The sequence below is a fragment of the Festucalex cinctus genome, chromosome 1 (genome assembly GCF_051991245.1).
Source record: "Festucalex cinctus isolate MCC-2025b chromosome 1, RoL_Fcin_1.0, whole genome shotgun sequence".
Classification (NCBI taxonomy): domain Eukaryota; kingdom Metazoa; phylum Chordata; class Actinopteri; order Syngnathiformes; family Syngnathidae; genus Festucalex; species Festucalex cinctus.
This window is the reverse complement of record NC_135411.1, coordinates 25,200,448-25,216,588: the sequence shown is the minus strand read 5'-3', so window position 1 is coordinate 25,216,588 and position 16,141 is coordinate 25,200,448. Positions and strand designations below refer to the sequence as shown.

The 16,141-nt window shown below is 42.3% G+C and overlaps 2 protein-coding genes across 2 annotated transcripts; both read right to left on the bottom strand.

Annotated features, from left to right (window-relative positions):
* Positions 1 to 497: 497 nt before the first annotated feature.
* Positions 498 to 3,356, bottom strand: LOC144019692 (uncharacterized). The gene is made up of 4 exons (XM_077522957.1): positions 2,983 to 3,356; positions 2,116 to 2,177; positions 1,750 to 1,840; positions 498 to 1,654 (listed from the first exon to the last, which is right to left on the bottom strand). Exons 1-4 carry the CDS (start codon positions 3,185 to 3,187, stop codon positions 744 to 746), a joined length of 1,269 nt encoding a protein of 422 aa, XP_077379083.1. The 5' UTR covers positions 3,188 to 3,356; the 3' UTR covers positions 498 to 743.
* A 412-nt stretch (positions 3,357 to 3,768) lies between these two features.
* LOC144021287 (uncharacterized) lies at positions 3,769 to 14,707 on the bottom strand. Its single transcript, XM_077525444.1, has 4 exons — positions 11,851 to 14,707; positions 10,521 to 10,931; positions 8,994 to 9,635; positions 3,769 to 6,350 (listed from the first exon to the last, which is right to left on the bottom strand). The coding sequence occupies exons 1-4, from the start codon at positions 12,113 to 12,115 to the stop codon at positions 5,890 to 5,892; spliced, it is 1,779 nt and encodes a 592-aa protein (XP_077381570.1). The 5' UTR covers positions 12,116 to 14,707; the 3' UTR covers positions 3,769 to 5,889.
* Between the last annotated feature and the right edge of the window lie 1,434 nt (positions 14,708 to 16,141).

The window sequence follows — 16,141 nt, the reverse complement described above, 5'->3', positions numbered from 1 at the left end:
ATCAACATCCGAAGGCGGCCATTTTACCCCTGCTGTCGAGTGAAAATGACATCAGTTTTTTCAGGTCTCAGGTAACAACCAATCACAGCTGAGCTCATGAGCTGTGATTGGTCGTTTCCTGGGCCCTGAGCAACTGTGATGTCATCTTCAGTCGACAGCAAGTGGCAAAATGGCGCCCCGAGATGGATAAAAACAGCTGGATTTTGTTTTGTAACTCATATTCCACAAATGTAATATTAATCAGAATGTCAAGTTTAGACTAGTGTGGTCACATATAACATATTATTGTCAAGATATGTTTAAGGTTGACTTCCTCTTTAAGTCTTGGGAGTTGGTATTGGCAGCCTTGAAGAATACCTGATACCCAAAAATGAGAGCGACCGGTATCTGTCCTGATTGAATTAAAAACCAAACTATAAGTATTTTCAAATGATGAGGCATATCCTAAATGCCAACAAAGCACCTTGTTGCCACGACAACACACCAACGTGATCGGATGGTTTCAACAAGAATAATTTAATCCAAGGAGACGTCACAGAGGAAATTCCCCATGAATAAGTCAAGACTTGAGTCATGCGGGTTTCCGTACAGAGCAGACCGATGAGTCATTTATGTACCCGTCACAACTGTACGCTTGGAGGAAACAATCGATCTGGGGATTCAAAACCGGCAAAATCAGCATTTACTTCTTCTTGCATAGTCAAAAACGAAACTGTAACGTAGCAAGAATCCGGCGAGGTCCGTCAGCCGTACGTGTGGATGACGCGGTGCCGTTTGAGGTGGTGCATGAGGATGAAGGTCTTGCCGCACTCGGCGCAGTTGTACGGCCGCTCGCCGCTGTGCGTGCGCTGGTGCACGCGCAGGCTGCTCTGCTGCGTGAAGCGCTTCCCGCACTGCGAGCAGCCGTACGGCTTCTCGCCGGTGTGCGTGCGGTGGTGGATGCTGAGGTGCGACGAGCACTGGAAGCCTTTCCCGCACACGGCGCACCAGAAGGCCCGCTTGCGCTTGTGGCTCTGCTGGTGCAGCTTGAGCTGGTGCAGGCGCGAGAAGGTCTTGCCGCACTGCGCGCAGGCGAAGCCCCGCGGGAAGGGGCGGTGGCTAGCGCCCGGGTGGGCGAAAGCGACTTGCGGGGCGGTCGCCGCCGGAACGTCCGACGGTTCCCCGACTTGGGGACGCCTCTGCGGGTAGACCTGCTCCTTGCGTGGGTCCGGCTGCGGTCTCGGTGGGAAGGAGTGCGGGTCCTTGGGGTACTCGCCGTCGAAAACGCCGTTGCAGGTCGGCTGCGACGGCGCCGCCGCTTTGCGAGGCTGCTCGGCGAAGGCGTCCGAGTACTCGTCCACCACGCTGGAAAAGTCCGGGAAAGCGGAGTCGATGTCGTCGCCGTCGATGATGGACGACCACAGCTGGTGGTCCCGCTCGTCCAGAGACAAGTCGGCCAGCTGGTTGTGCTTGACGGCGCCCAGCTGGCACCCGTCCCGACCGAAACCGCCCGACGCCGTCTCCTCCTTCTCCGTCTTGACAAGCATGTGCAGGCCGCTTACCTCACTGCCGTGCTCACCTGACGAGAACGAATCGCCAAAGTCTGAAGCGGTCTTCTGCCGGTCGTCCTCGAACCTCTCGGACACGTTCAGGTACTGCAAAGATGAACCCGCCACTGCACAGTACAGAAAAAAAAAAGTTAGCATTTAGCATGCTAGCAATTTAACATTTAGCTCGAGTTTCACATCCAAAAGTGTGTTCCGTACTGACCAGGGCCGGCAGGATCGCTGATCCACAGAACCTCATCCGGACTCTCTTCTTTGATGGTGAACGAAGCGTTAGCGTCTTCGACCTCAGGACACTAAACAGGACAAGATGAACCATTACAGCAAAATTCAAAACCCTCATTTGAAACCCAAACTCTTAAGTTCAGACCAAACAAGAATATGCTTGTGTTCGCGGGTGAACTACACGGGATTTGTTTCGAGCGGAGAGTAGAGAGGGGAGTGGTGAGCAGTTACACACACGCCACAGAGGGAGAGATTTAGCCACTGTGCTAACTCCAGCACGGATGCCTTTCTGCTATGTTGACAGTTTGAATTAACAGACGGTGCGAAAGGGTTTTGCGTAACTCACTTTGGTTTCTCCTGTTGGATGGGCAGCGGTTCCTCCGTCACTTCCTCTGTCTACCAAGTTTTCTGGACACAAGAAAAGCAATTTTTTGGCATGTTTGGGTAAACGTCATTTTTTTCAAAATGTTAAATTATGCCGCCTGGAAGCAGCAGACTTCATATGTCGTCTGGCATGTCAACTTATACAGTGCTACGACCTTAATTAATAACTACACAGTTTTCCACCACCGGGTCTAAAACCCTACCTTGATACCATAACACTGTCTTGACATTGTAACTTGAAACCCTTGCCATGGCTCAAATCTTTTGTTTGAAACGTTAACCCTGTTTTCAATAATTACAAACACAAACCTAGACTTGAAAGTTGAAACCCTATTTTGAAACTCCAATCATGATTTAAAAGCCCAATTTGAGATCCCAACCTTGGCTTGAAACCATAAACCAGGCTTAAAACTTTACTTTGAACCCCCAACCCCGGCGTTAAGCATAATTTATGACACTGACTAACCCTTATTTGGAAAACCTCAACTACAACTTGAACCTTATTTGAATTAAATAAGGCTTAAAACGCTAATTTAAAACCCTAAGCTTTGCTTTACATCCTCAATTAATCCCCCCATACCCTTGTTATCAAATAACCAAGTCTCGAAACAATCATTTGAAAACGTAACCCTTGTTGAAAACCCTACCCTAACTTGAAACCCTATTTGACACCCTAACCCTGTCTTGAAACCCTATTTGACACCCTAACCCTGTCTTGAAACCCCCCTTTGGTACCCAATCCGTGTCTTGTGGTATTCTTGAAGTGCTTCCATGAATACAATTTCTTTCACATCAAGGAGTCGTCGCTCTTGGTTCTGATGCTCCTTACCGAAGACTCGCTGCATCTGCGCGTTTTTATTCTCCACGGCGAGCAGCTTCCTCTTCAACATCTCGTTCTCGTTCTGTTTCCGCGAGATTTCCAAGTGCAGGAAGGCGCTATTGTCATCGACCAGCTTGCTGATTTCGGCCACCGCCGCCTTCACCAAAACCTCCATGATGGACGAAAGCTGGGTTTGAAAAGCGACGCACGCCATGTTTCGTTACACTCTACAAGCACACTCACATGGGAAAAAAAAGACAATAAATGTGTGCTTTTAATAGCTAAACGTTGGTTAAATGGCACGAGGATGCTGTGGAAAATGTTCCATCCCGAATAACACGTTCACTTCCGCAAGGGGGAGGGGCTTAACGTAACCGAGCCACTCAACGCCCATGACGTTTGTAAAAACGTCATCACGTTCACTTATGTATGTTCACTAAATTAATGATAAATGGGCTGAAGAGTTGCAGCAGAAGTTTTTTAAAATATTCAAAAATACAAAATATATATATCAGCAAATGTACTAGTCACGCATACACAAGTAAATGAAAAGTATATTTATCTCAACATTTTAGGGACAGTGGATCCCTACCACGTCCTCATAAAATAAAATGATAAATAATTTAAATACATGTAGGTGACAAAGCATTATTTATCGTACATACGTATCAGCAAAATCTAGAATAATCCTAAATACTATGTATTCATAGCTGCTCATGCTAATGGCAGTTTAACATTTTTTAATCATTTTTGATTGACTGTTCAACCTAACAATAAGCCCACACAATGACACACTTGACCAATCCTTTCCACTTTTAATCATCTACATAAACAAAAAACAAAACCCATGAGCACACATTTAAAGGTAAAACATTGTGACATCAAGAAAACAAAACGTAATCACTGCTCCAGGTTATGGTTCTCGTACAAAACGGCAGTCATTTGTATGGAAGCATTTACATTAGCTTTCCCTAACCACCTACATGGTCTTTCAAACTTTAAGAAAACAGCAAAAACAGCTTTGGTTCTTGGTTCCTTCATACAAACATGAATTAAACAACACAACGATAACATATTTACATGTTTTAACACCGTTATTTGCTAGGAAAGTTGTTACATTTAATACTTCTCAATTTGTGTCAAAAAAATATATATACTGGCTCAATTACACACAACTAAATGAAATACAAACACTTCTCCATAACATTTTGCACGAGTGACCACAGCAAGGCCACCATTTTATGAATTGCTTTAAACTTTGAAATTTCTCAGAGGGACACATCAATGGGACACATAATCCAACATGTAAAAAGTGCACGCACGCTGAAATATGTTGGATGCTAAATTCTTGAGGTAGCTGGGAGGTAGCGTGAAAGAAATTTATGACCAAGAGTGCTGCAGTAGTCTTTTTTTTTGTTTTTGTTTTTTTTTTGTTTGTTTGTTCTTGGTTTTAACTGTGTGATGTTGTAGTCATCTTTTAGTGGATGATCATTCTGTTTGTTTCTATTATGGTGGTTCACATCAATTTCTGAATATTTTTTTTTTATATTAATACATTGCACACGTGTGACTGACATTGGATTCTTTCTAGTCATTCTGTTTACTGTATTTCTATTGTGTAAATTGGCGGTTTCTGTAAATCTGTTGCTTCTTCAGCCACAGGATGGATTTTTTTATTATTATTATTTTTAATGTGTTTTTTGTGATTTTGAACCATTGTGTTACTATTGATTTTATATTGTGCAAGCCAGTAATAGATGTACGTCATGATTCATCCAGAATAGTGTATAGTGATTATCAAACAATAGCTGTATTGTGACATTATATGATATATGATATGTGCTACTATGGATTATTTTGCATTATCAACCGTTTGATTGGCATGAAAGCGCTAGGGCTCGCTCACAACGCAATTATTTTCTGGACTTCTCGATTCAGGCCACTTTGATTTTAATTTCGGTCGACAAAAGAGGGCGCTATAAAGCCAATGTGGCAGCCCACTGAAATCATTGAAAACAAATGAATACATCTGCTTAATTCTTATTCCACTAACGCATTATTAATCATTCACAATTTTGTGTTTAGACTAGTAGAGGCACTGACAACATATTGCTAACATATTCTCTGACTTGAGTTTCCCTTTTTAAACAATCATGTACAGCATCTCACAAGTCATTACACCCCTCACATTTCAGCAGATAGTCTTATTACATTTTTTTTCACAGTGTAGTCTATTGTTCCCTCAATTCAAAATACAGCCATTAATAGCTAAACATTTGGCAACAAAAGTGAGTAAATGCCCAAAGTGTCATTATTTTGTGTAACCACCATTATTTTATTTACATTCAGTGACAATTTATTTGCAATTTCACACCTGAGACCTTGTAACAACGAGTTACATGACACTGGGGATGGAAATTGACCAACTGTGCTCATTTTCACTTAGGGGTGCACTCACTTTTGTTGCCAGAGTTGTAGCTGGTAATGTCTGTATGTTGAGTAAGTGAACAATACGTTTTCATTGTGTCAAAGTGTCACTTCTTCAGTGTTGTCCCATGAAAAGAATGAAATATCTATGATCACTTTTGTGAGATACAGTACATGAGGTGCAGGTATTATTTTTTGTTCACTCGCCTCAACGTCCTCACATACCACTGTAGTATCCATGAGTTTGACTGTGTGTGGCTTTAAAAAGCCTGGTGAGTGACGTGGGCGTCAACAAGTTTTGAATGACAGGATGGGAGTTGTAGCGATCGGCAGCTCATGTATGAATATGCTTAAGTGTTTTGTTTTTTTCTTCTACCGTTTGTTCAACGAAACGATTGAAAGTGCAGCGCCAGTCACCTAACGATCTTCACCGGCAAAATCTAAATGAGATAAGTCCAAAGACGCACAAGGAGTTGGAAAACGTTCATTCTACTGGTGGACCGTCATGTGCAGCTGCAGTTTGTCGGCGTGGTCGAAGCCCTGACCGCAGACGTCGCACTTGAACGCCGCTTCGCTTTTGCACTGGTGCCGCTCGAAAAGAACGAACGAGTCGAAACTCTGCCCGCACGACGAACAGATGTAGCAGTTCTGAGCCGAGTCCGAGGACGGCAGCTGACCGAAGTCCAGCATGGTCCCGCCGTCCTCGTGCGCCGCCATCCCCACCTGCGAGAACGGATCCAGCAGATCCAGCTCACCGTTGGCGGCGTAATCCCGCCACTCGCCCGCGTCTAAATAGGCGTCGCTCTCGCCCACCTCGCCGTACGGGCGACCCGTCAGCGGCTCGGCCAAAGTCGCCGGTCCGAGCGGAGGATCGGTCGCCGGCTCCTGCGGGAGAGTGTCTGGCATCGGGCACATGAGGGGGTGTGGCCTCTGTGCTTCCTCGTTCTTGTCTGGAATCAAGAAGAAAGACAACACAATTAAATGAACCTTTTTTTTTCTTTTTTTTTTTTCTTTTTTTGTGGATTATTTCTATTCTGCAAAATGACGGTTTGTCAAGAATAACTGACAAAAAGTGTGATCAGATTGATCACATGAGATGAATTTTGTGTGTGCTTGCCTGTGATGTGGACTTTTAGTACATTTTGTTGAGGCTGATGCGGCATATGCTATTTGGGAGAATAAAATTGTGATAACAGATTAATTGGCCGATTAACTCATTCACTCCCAGTCATTTTGACAGAAGCAATCCCGTTCTCTCCCAGCTGTTTTACTGGATTTTGACTGATTTTGCAAGGCCCACAGAATATTGTGTTCTATTGCTATAAAAACATGGAACCTACCAAAAGAAAGATTAGTCTCTTCTCCATCAGGAAAAAAAAAGTATTTTTCTATCTATTTCTGTTTTGCAACAATTAGCATTAGAACATAGCTAAGCTTCATCATTATTCACAAATCTATTTAGAATTGCGTGTAATTGAGGTTTTTTTATGGCCCTGGTTGATCTCCTTTACTCTGCTGCCACCCACTGGCTGTTTGTGTAATAACTACCATTTCTTCAACCATTCTTTGCAGTTGAGAGGCTACATCAAATCCTTCTGTAGGCGCTAGCATAAAAAAATAAAAAATAAAAATAAAAAAAAAAATAAAAAAGAAAAAACATAAAAAAAACGTATAAATACGTCTTTGGGACACTTACATTTAAATAGAACGTATTTATACGTTTTTGGGAGCAAATGAGTTCATGAAAATATATTTTTTGGGTCAAACAAATGCTCAAATGAGCTGCCTGTCAATATCTTTATAAGACTTTTTTTTGGGGATGTTCGATACCACTTTTTTTTTCAGACTGATACCGATACTCAACTCTTGATAGTCAACAATGCTAATACCATTTATATCACTTGTACATAAAATTCCTCCCCCAAAAAATGACAGATAATTTTAAAGACCTATAAATCCCAATATAGTCATGAAATTAATAGCAATTTTCTATTCCTCTAATTTCTCATTTCTAGTGCCTGAATGTAAAACGGCCACTAGAGTGTCACTACGAGTACCGATACTTTAAAATAAGGCTGGTATCGGCAGCTATACAGATACCTGGTATCTAGGGGTGTGAATTGCCTAGTACCTGACGATTCGATTCGTATCACGATTCACAGGTCACGATTCGATTCGATACCGATTAATCCCGATACGAATGGTCACGATTCGATACCGATTAATCCCGATACGAATTTATAAGTCGATTGTTGCGATTTTTTTCCATTCAAATTTAGAAAATACTATCAGTAAATTTGTACATGTACACTGTAAGATTTGTATAAATATATTTATCTAAAACTTGAGGCTTATAACCGTGAGCCACTGTACACAAACAGTTTGCAATCTGTTTCACATTTGAACAGCATTAAAATAAAAATATTAAGGCTTAATGTGCCGTTCATATAACATTCTTCCATGCTCAAGGTGTGAATCCTAAAAAAAAAAAAAAAAAAAAAAAAAAAAAATCGATTCTGCCGATTATTGAATCGATTCGAGAATCGCGCGATGTAGTATCGCGATATATCGCCGAATCGATTTTTTTTAACACCCCTACTGGTATCGGTGCTCGCCCATCCCTAATATTTTTATAATAGTTTATAAATCTTTAAAATTACGAAATGTTTGATCAGACGTTTTTTCCAGACCAATACAAGTATTCAACTCGAGTAGTCACCGATACAAGTACTGATACCACTAGTGCTTTTTTTTTTAATTAACATGAATCCAAAAAAAATAAATAAATTACCAGTACAGAAAATTGCATGAAGTAACCGTTAATGACAATTTTCAATTTTCCATTAATTTCTAGGTCATAATGTTAAAATGGCCACAAGAGGGTGATGGTGGTATCGGTCACAGTTGCGAGTACAATACCTTTAAATAAGGCCTGGTATTGACCCGATGCCAATAACTGGTGTCCGAACTTGCCCATCCATATTTTAAATGTTTGTTTGAATGTCATTATATTTGCCTTGTGTTGTAACGTGTTAATGTGAAAAACATCAAAAAAATTCTTCTGATTTTTTTCTTTGCTGATTGGAAAAGGCCCAACATAAGCCACTTCAATTGGCCAACTGAATAACTGGGCAGCCGGCTTTTTTTTGACTGTGGCTTATTTGTAGTTTTTGTGTTCATTTTTATTTTCTTTTTTTACTCTATACTAAAATTATTTCTATTGTGCAAGGTGGTGGTAATCGCAAATAAGTGACGAGAGGAGCCATCCCATTAATTAGAGGACACGTACAATGCGTGAGTGCTCGTTGTGGACTTATATCGTGACTGTGGGCTATTTTTAGTCATTTCTATTGTGCAAGATGGCAGTCATCGGCAATAAATGACAAGGGCCAATTGCAATAACATAATTATTGATTAATCCACTGGATTACGTACTCTAACTCACTTGATTTTGGAGTCAGGCAGCTCTACCCTCTCTGTCTCTCCCTCCCTCATCTGCCACCCTGTCGCTATCTCTCTCTCCGCCCTCCCTTTCCTGATTTGCCCCTCGTTTATTTCTATTGTGCAAGGTGTCTGGTTCTGATGAGCCGTACCGTTCCTGTGCGTCTTCATGTGGCACTTGAGGCTGGACTTCTGGTTGAAGCATCGTCCGCAGATGTGGCAGCCGTAGGGCTTCTCGCCCGTGTGGATGCGCAAGTGTCGCTCCAAGTGGCCGGCGCGCACAAACATCTTCCCGCAGTACGAGCAGAAGAAACACTTCTTGGGCCGGGAGCCCTGATAAAAGGAGCCGGTGCCGTTTCGGGGTCGGCCGCACGGCTCCCACAGCGGTCCGCGGGGGCCGACGGCGGCGCGGGGGTACGCCAGCTGCGATGGTATCATGTTGTTGTTTTCCCCATAAGGCTTTCCGGGGAAGGCAAAGGTGCTGCAAGAGGCCTCGGCGTGAGGCGGGATAAGCTGAGGTCCCGTCGGGACCGCCGCGCCGTTTTGCGGCGACCGATCGTTTGTCCCGTCACGTAAACTGGGCGACTCCTGCTTGTCCGCCACCTCCCTTTCGGGCCGCGTCACGCTCTGCTCGACGGGCTCCGACTTGACCGTCGGTGTTCGGGACGGTTCGGGACGGTTGGCGGAAACGTGTTCAGCCGCCACCGTGATGTCGCCCTCTGCTGGACCACGGGTGTCGGCGCTCGGGTGCGCCGCTGGGGGGTGTTGGATGTCGGCTGGTACCGACTGAAGACCTGCAAGGACAGATCGCTGACTTGAGACTTAAAGGAGAACTCGAGGCAAAAGTATTGACAAGTAAATTAGAAATCATTAGTAAAGTAAGTTTTTTTCAAGGTCACTGTAGCAACTATGGATGATCAAAACTCCCAAAATTCAAAATAAATAAATTACTAAATAAATAAATAAATGTCTAAAAGTGAAAATAAAAACGGATATAAAAAAATATAATTTGAAAATTACATTAAAAAATAGCTATAAATGGAAACAATAGTAACAAATATAAATTAATATTTAATTTTTGAATTATATTTTTTATATCTGTTTTTATTTTCACTTTTGCACCTTGCAAAGGTGGAGTCCAACCAAAGACAAGCTAAGGATTGCCCCCTCATTTGAATAACATTTCAACTTGGCAGTATGGACCAAAACTGCCAAAATTCAAAATAATTAAATGACTAAATAAATAAATTAATTAATAAAAGTGAAAATAAAAACTGATATAAAAGTATAATTCAAGAATTAAATACTATATATATATATATATATATATATATATATATATATATATATATATATATATATATATGATTAAGAATATATTGAGTTTGCTTATTTTGCTGCATGAAAAAATGTTTCCTTAGGTACATGTGAACTATCCCAATAATGTCGATATTGCTATATTCAGCAACTATATCGCATATCGCATGATTTTCGAATATCGTGCAGCCCTAATATATATATTTTGTTCTTTTTATTAATTTCCATTTATATATATTTTTTTATATAATTTTCAAATTATATATTTTTTTATATCCATTTTTATTTTCACTTTTAGTCATTTATTTATTTTGAATTTTGGCAGTTCGGGTCCTCCATAGGCAACACGGCTTGTGACTTACATCGCTGGTGGATCTTGGTGTGCTCCTTGAGGCTGCACTTCTGGTTGAAGCGTCTCCCGCAAACGTCGCAGCGAAACGGCTTTTCTCCCGTGTGGATCCTCTTGTGCCGCTCCAGGTTCCCGGAATGCTCGAAACATTTCCCGCAGAAGGGGCAAGCGAACCCTCGCTTGAACATCAGCCGGTTGACCATCCGCCGCCGCATGCTGCTGTATAAGTGGCGGTGCGCCCCGCGGGAGGCGGCTCCCACCTGCCGGGCGTCGCCCGGAATGTCGGTCGGGTTTTCATGCGGTCTTTCCGTCGGTGGTCCGGGTTGGTCGCATACCGCCTGTTCTACGGGTTCGCGCTTCACCGCCACCTCGACGTCGAGAAAGTTGCTTTGGAGCTTTTCGGGCCTCCGAGCCTCAGCGACACCTGTGGACGGACAAGAAGAAGCCCCTTTCACACAAACATCCTGAAAACACAAAGCAGAAATCCCACAACCTGGACCAATAAATAAATTTAATTGTCTTGTATGGGGTATATCGGGTTCAATGAACACACACAATTATGTGGTTCAAAACAGGTTCACTGAAAACTATATTGCAGCATGTCCGTTCTACCTCTCTGGAGGGGTGTAGAACTAGAAAAAATAAGTATATTTTTGAAAAAAATAAACAGTAAATTGCAGATAATGAATTGCTGAATATTGGGGGGGGGGGGGGCTTAATCTATCCTTAAGGGTACATAATCTGTCCTCAGACCCTTGAACCCCCCAGGATTAATCTGTTCTAGGACTCTTTAACCCGGGGGTTAATCTGTCCTCGGATGCTTTAAACCCCGGCAGGTTAAAGTGTCGGGAGGGTTAATCTGTCCTGTTACACCGTAAAGCAGTCCATTCCACATTTGTAGTTTTTTTTTTTTTGCATGGCAGGGTTGCTGCCACCCTCCTCAAAGTTGCTTCATGCCAGTAAAAGTGATACAGACCCCGTCAGACCATGACAAAAGTACCATTCAATTAGCTGCAAATCCATAAGCATATAATACCCATAAAATCCAAAATATTGGGTTGATTCGTGATTGTTTTGACATTTTTAGAGATGTATCTGGGCATAGGTAGAGGTGTACACATAAAGTATGGTGGAGATAGTTGCAGTTTTCTAAGAAAGGTTCATGTTTACAAAAACTCGTGTGTACGCTTCACTTGACTGCCATTGGCTAAATATACAGCCATTTGGGTAAAACAAGTGAAACCTCATATGATACGTATGTAAAGACGAAGAACAACAACAGCATCATCAAACGAAGCCACGCCGAGTTGGGTGCACTCCAACCCGGGTCCAAGTCTACCCACCTCGGTGCTGGGGCTGCTGTTGCTGCTGCTGCTGCTGCTGCGCTTCCCGCAGGCTGTCCGCCGTCCGGTGGGCGGCTCTCAGCTCGCCGTGCAGCACCTCCACGCTGCTCCTCAGCCGCCGAATCTCGTGTTCCCGCTGGGTCACCTCCAGGCGTAGGACCACCATGCCATCCTCCACCACTTTGGTGATCTGCGCCGCGGCGGCGTTGCACAGGGCGGTGATGATGGAGCCGATCTGGCTGTGGAGAGCCGCGCCGCTCGACATGATGATGGCGAGAGGGGCCAGGGAAACAATAGCAAGGGGGAAGGTTACACTTGGGTGGGGTTGTTGAGTTAATTCGGCGTGGGCATCTTGCGTACTGCTTTGTGTTAGCTAACTTGCTATTTGGTTGTTGTGTAAACACAAATGTAGCTTGGGCCGGAAATCGTGGTGAACGTAGTACCGTAAAGCAGCTGAAACGACGTAATGTTGGATGCTGAAAAAAAAACAACAACAAAAAAACACGTCGACCGGAAATCATGCAGCGAGTAGTCGGCAACTAAAAATTTACAGTACAATTAAAAAAAAAAAAAAAAAAAAAGACTGTTAATCCTTCTCTTAACCTGAGGAAGATGTTTTCTCATATTAGAATAAAGTGTAATTGGACATCCATAACAGTACGTGGCAATGTTAGTATCATTTATTGTTTTATTGATGCACGTCAAATATTTTCTGTTATAGACTTAAAGGGATAGTTCGGATTTTTGGACATGAATCTGTATTGCATCTTCACCTCTAGTAGTGTGCGATCAGCACTGACTTACCCCTGACAGTGTTCCGTGACACGAGTTCTGGTCCGGTTTTGGTTGAGAGGAAAGTAGTCCGGCAAGTAAATAATAAATAAAGCGGAAATAAAGCGTCAAAAAAACAAAAACAAAAACAAAACTATTTTTGTTCAAAAGAGTGCTACAAAGTAAAAAATGTTCACCTTCATATATTTTGAAACAGGCGTCGTCCATAGACAAATTATAGCAGCAAATCATGCAGACTCGTTAGAGGAGAGATTCAGGCATCTTGTCATGCCTCAGTCATTGCTCTGTTTTTAGCTAACTTTGAACTAGAGCAAGTTTTAGCCAACATGGTAGTTTGGGGCAACTTGTCTCAGTCATTTTGGGGTTTGTTGTCACATATGCAAAGAATGGGCCAATGAAAAATGCACCTCTGGCAATTTGGTTTACATATGCCAGAACTGTTCTTTAGATGATGAGTCTGAAGAGTGAGGAAATTAGTTTGCCAGGTTTTGTTTCATTGCTTAATTGTTGGAACTACAGTATGCCCACGTGTCAGGACTGGTTTAAGTTTCATAATGAACCATCCATACATTAACCGAAATGCTTTATTTTTTGAAATTCAATTTAATCTCAAATTTCCAGTTTAAGGGAAGCAAAACAGACATTTGAGGCTGAGAGCTATGACCTACATGCCAGCAGTTCCTAAGGACTTTAATTTATTGCATAATATTTTATGTTAAAGTTTGCATATAGTGAATTGTTAAGATCAATGATAAACAATTTCTCTGGCTGTAAAACAAATAAACAAAACAGGAGAACGAGTATAAATTTGTCCTTGTTTTATTAGTTGCAAAATCCAACGTGACATCTTACCCCATATAGTGTGACAACTTACCCATTGGTGGGGAAACATGTCACATGTTCACTCCTTCTTTTTGATGGCTTTAACTCTGCACTGACACAAAATGTGAAAATTTTAAATGTCTAAATTCAGCATTTGGCATGTGTCATTGCACAGACACAGCTAATTTAATTTTAAAAATGAACATCTTTAGCCTTTGGAGGAACAGAAATTGAACAATAGGCAAAAAAAATCATGGATTTACCTTTGTTGTGTTGATAAGGGAGGAAGAAAATCGTGTGGTATGAAGAATTTGCTTTTATTTACTTAACACGCAGGCAGTGGAGAAACAACTGGTGATAAGTTGTAGACAGTTTGATGATAGCTGATCTTGTTAGTTTATTTAGACAGATCAAAATCACACTAAAAATAAACCACAATTCCACCGACAATTCTTTCGATGGCAAACCAGATAGATGGCCAGGTGGGTCTGTAAGGCTGCCAATTGACCTTTCGCAAACTCCGCCCCTCAAACGAGCATTGACCAATCACACATTTAGTAACCGTTGCTATGTAAGCATAGTCCGTCACGCTTTACTCAGCTCTCGATGACGTCCATAGTCTGATTGATTCTATTTGATGGCTTACGAGACTGCTAACCACCATAAAACTTTACGGAAGAAGAGTGACAACCATTAACAAGCTCCGGACCTCCAAAATGATGAAGCGGTGTGCCTACGGAGTATGTAAATCGGACTGTGCTAAGGTAAGACTATGCTAACTCTATCGGCCTAACTAGCTAGCTGTAGTGTAGTTTGCTTTCGGGGCAATAACAAAACGATATCAAAGTTATTGTAGTTACTATTAAGGAATAATATATATTACTAGAATGTCATTCCCATCTAAGTTAAGCTTGTTCAGTCAGTGGTTAATGTTAGTTTAATGTCTTCTGTTAGCTTTTGCATTTGTCTAAATGTTGCGAGCTAACGTTAACACAAAGCTTCGTCAATTTTGGAAAACTTAGCGTCCTAATAAGTGCCCCGAGCTTATCTTGTTTTCATTTTTCATGCAGCATTTTGCGAACGGACACCCGTCTCCGGAGTATCCCAATCTTGTGCTCTGCTGTACAAGTGTTGAACCAGACAAGGGAGCAGCTCGAAGGCTGTTAACCTTAACTAAATCCATGGCTAGGGTGACATAAATAATTTTTTTTACGATGGACAAAGAATAATAATGACTGATCTGATGCTTTCAAAGACAACCCCCCCCCCCCCCCCACTAATGTTTATCTAGCTATAAACACCGAGGTTTAGCTAACTTGCTGACCTAACAGTAATCCTCATATTTTAACAATACTAGACTAATATAAGTAAGAAAACTTACCTGGCAGTACAAGAGCACGACTGGTCCATAATGCTGTGCTGGTTGCATCTGAAGTATAGGTCATGGGGTTTTCTCAGATTTAGCGTACGTCCTGTGTGTTTCCCCTTCGCTGGCTAATTTAATATTATGACTATAACCCTCCACTGCATATTGTAAACCTTTTTGCCTCGATCTGGAGGATATTGCACTGGTATTGCTCCAAAAGAAATCACTAATACACGCCGGTGTAAGTCTTCCCGTCACGGCTTGTGCTGTCGGAGTCACCAAGCTTGACGGACTAGCAACAGTAACTAAGGGGGGCGGAGCTTATGCGAAAGGTCAATTGAACTGCTTCTACTATTTATTGATGACATGACTGCTGACAAAAGCAACTGGACACACTATGAAGTATTTAGGGCAAATTTACCTGCTCATATTCAGCCAAATGTTTTAGAACTCATTGGACGGTACTTGACCGTGCAGATGGAGAATAACCCACCACACAGCAGTCTGTGAGGAGTATTTAAAGGCAAAGAAGTTGAATGTTATGCAATAACTAATTCAATCACCTCATCTGAATCTGCCTGAGCGTACATTTTACTTGCTGAATACAAAAACTGAACAACAAGCCGGAACCGAAAATAGTTGCAGTAGAGGCCCGGCCGAGCATCACCACGGATGAAATCCAGCGTCTGGTGTTGATATGTTCCAGACTTCAGGATGTAATTAACTGATTGTTTATTTGTCCCATTACTTTTGGTCCCTTAAAAGTTGTCAGGTCGGCGACGTGGTGAGGGAAGGCGAAGCAGGGCACTAGGGCAGACGCGTCGTCAAGCAGGGGTTTTATTAATAAAACAAAAGCAGGTGGCAAATAAGGAACCAATCAAACACAAATAAACTCCGGGCAGACGAGCATGGGAAACTAGGGCAGCGCGATAGGGCAGGACTCCGGCAGCAAATCGGGGAGAAATAATAATGAACCGACAATGGACAGCGAGGTGACAGGAAGCTAAATACACACTAATTGACAACGATTAGACACAGCTGGGCAAAACAGAAGTGGCAGGGAATGCTGATTGGTAGATACATGAGGAAGGGCAGGCAACACAGGTGGATAAAACAATACTTAGACTCAAACGAGGGGATAACACTAGGACAACAACTCAAAAACATAGAACATGACTGACTTAATGGATACATGAGGATAAATAACCAAAACCCAAACTAAACCTGACCCATAACAAAAGTAACCCTGGAAAAACTAACAAAAGTCTAATCCAAACGATGACAAAAGTTAAGTGGGTGACAAACTATAAA

Coding starts and splice junctions, on each gene's coding strand:
- LOC144019692 (XM_077522957.1), bottom strand. CDS start 3,187: ATGGCGTGCGTCGCTTTTCAAACCCAGCTTTCGTCCATCATGGAGGTT. Junction 1,841..2,115: donor ATCCAACAGGAGAAACCAAA/GTGAGTTACGCA, acceptor TGTCCTGTTTAG/TGTCCTGAGGTCGAAGACGC. Junction 1,655..1,749: donor CAGCGATCCTGCCGGCCCTG/GTCAGTACGGAA, acceptor TGTACTGTGCAG/TGGCGGGTTCATCTTTGCAG.
- LOC144021287 (XM_077525444.1), bottom strand. CDS start 12,115: ATGTCGAGCGGCGCGGCTCTCCACAGCCAGATCGGCTCCATCATCACC. Junction 10,932..11,850: donor ACAGCAGCCCCAGCACCGAG/GTGGGTAGACTT, acceptor GTCCGTCCACAG/GTGTCGCTGAGGCTCGGAGG. Junction 9,636..10,520: donor CACCAAGATCCACCAGCGAT/GTAAGTCACAAG, acceptor CTGTCCTTGCAG/GTCTTCAGTCGGTACCAGCC.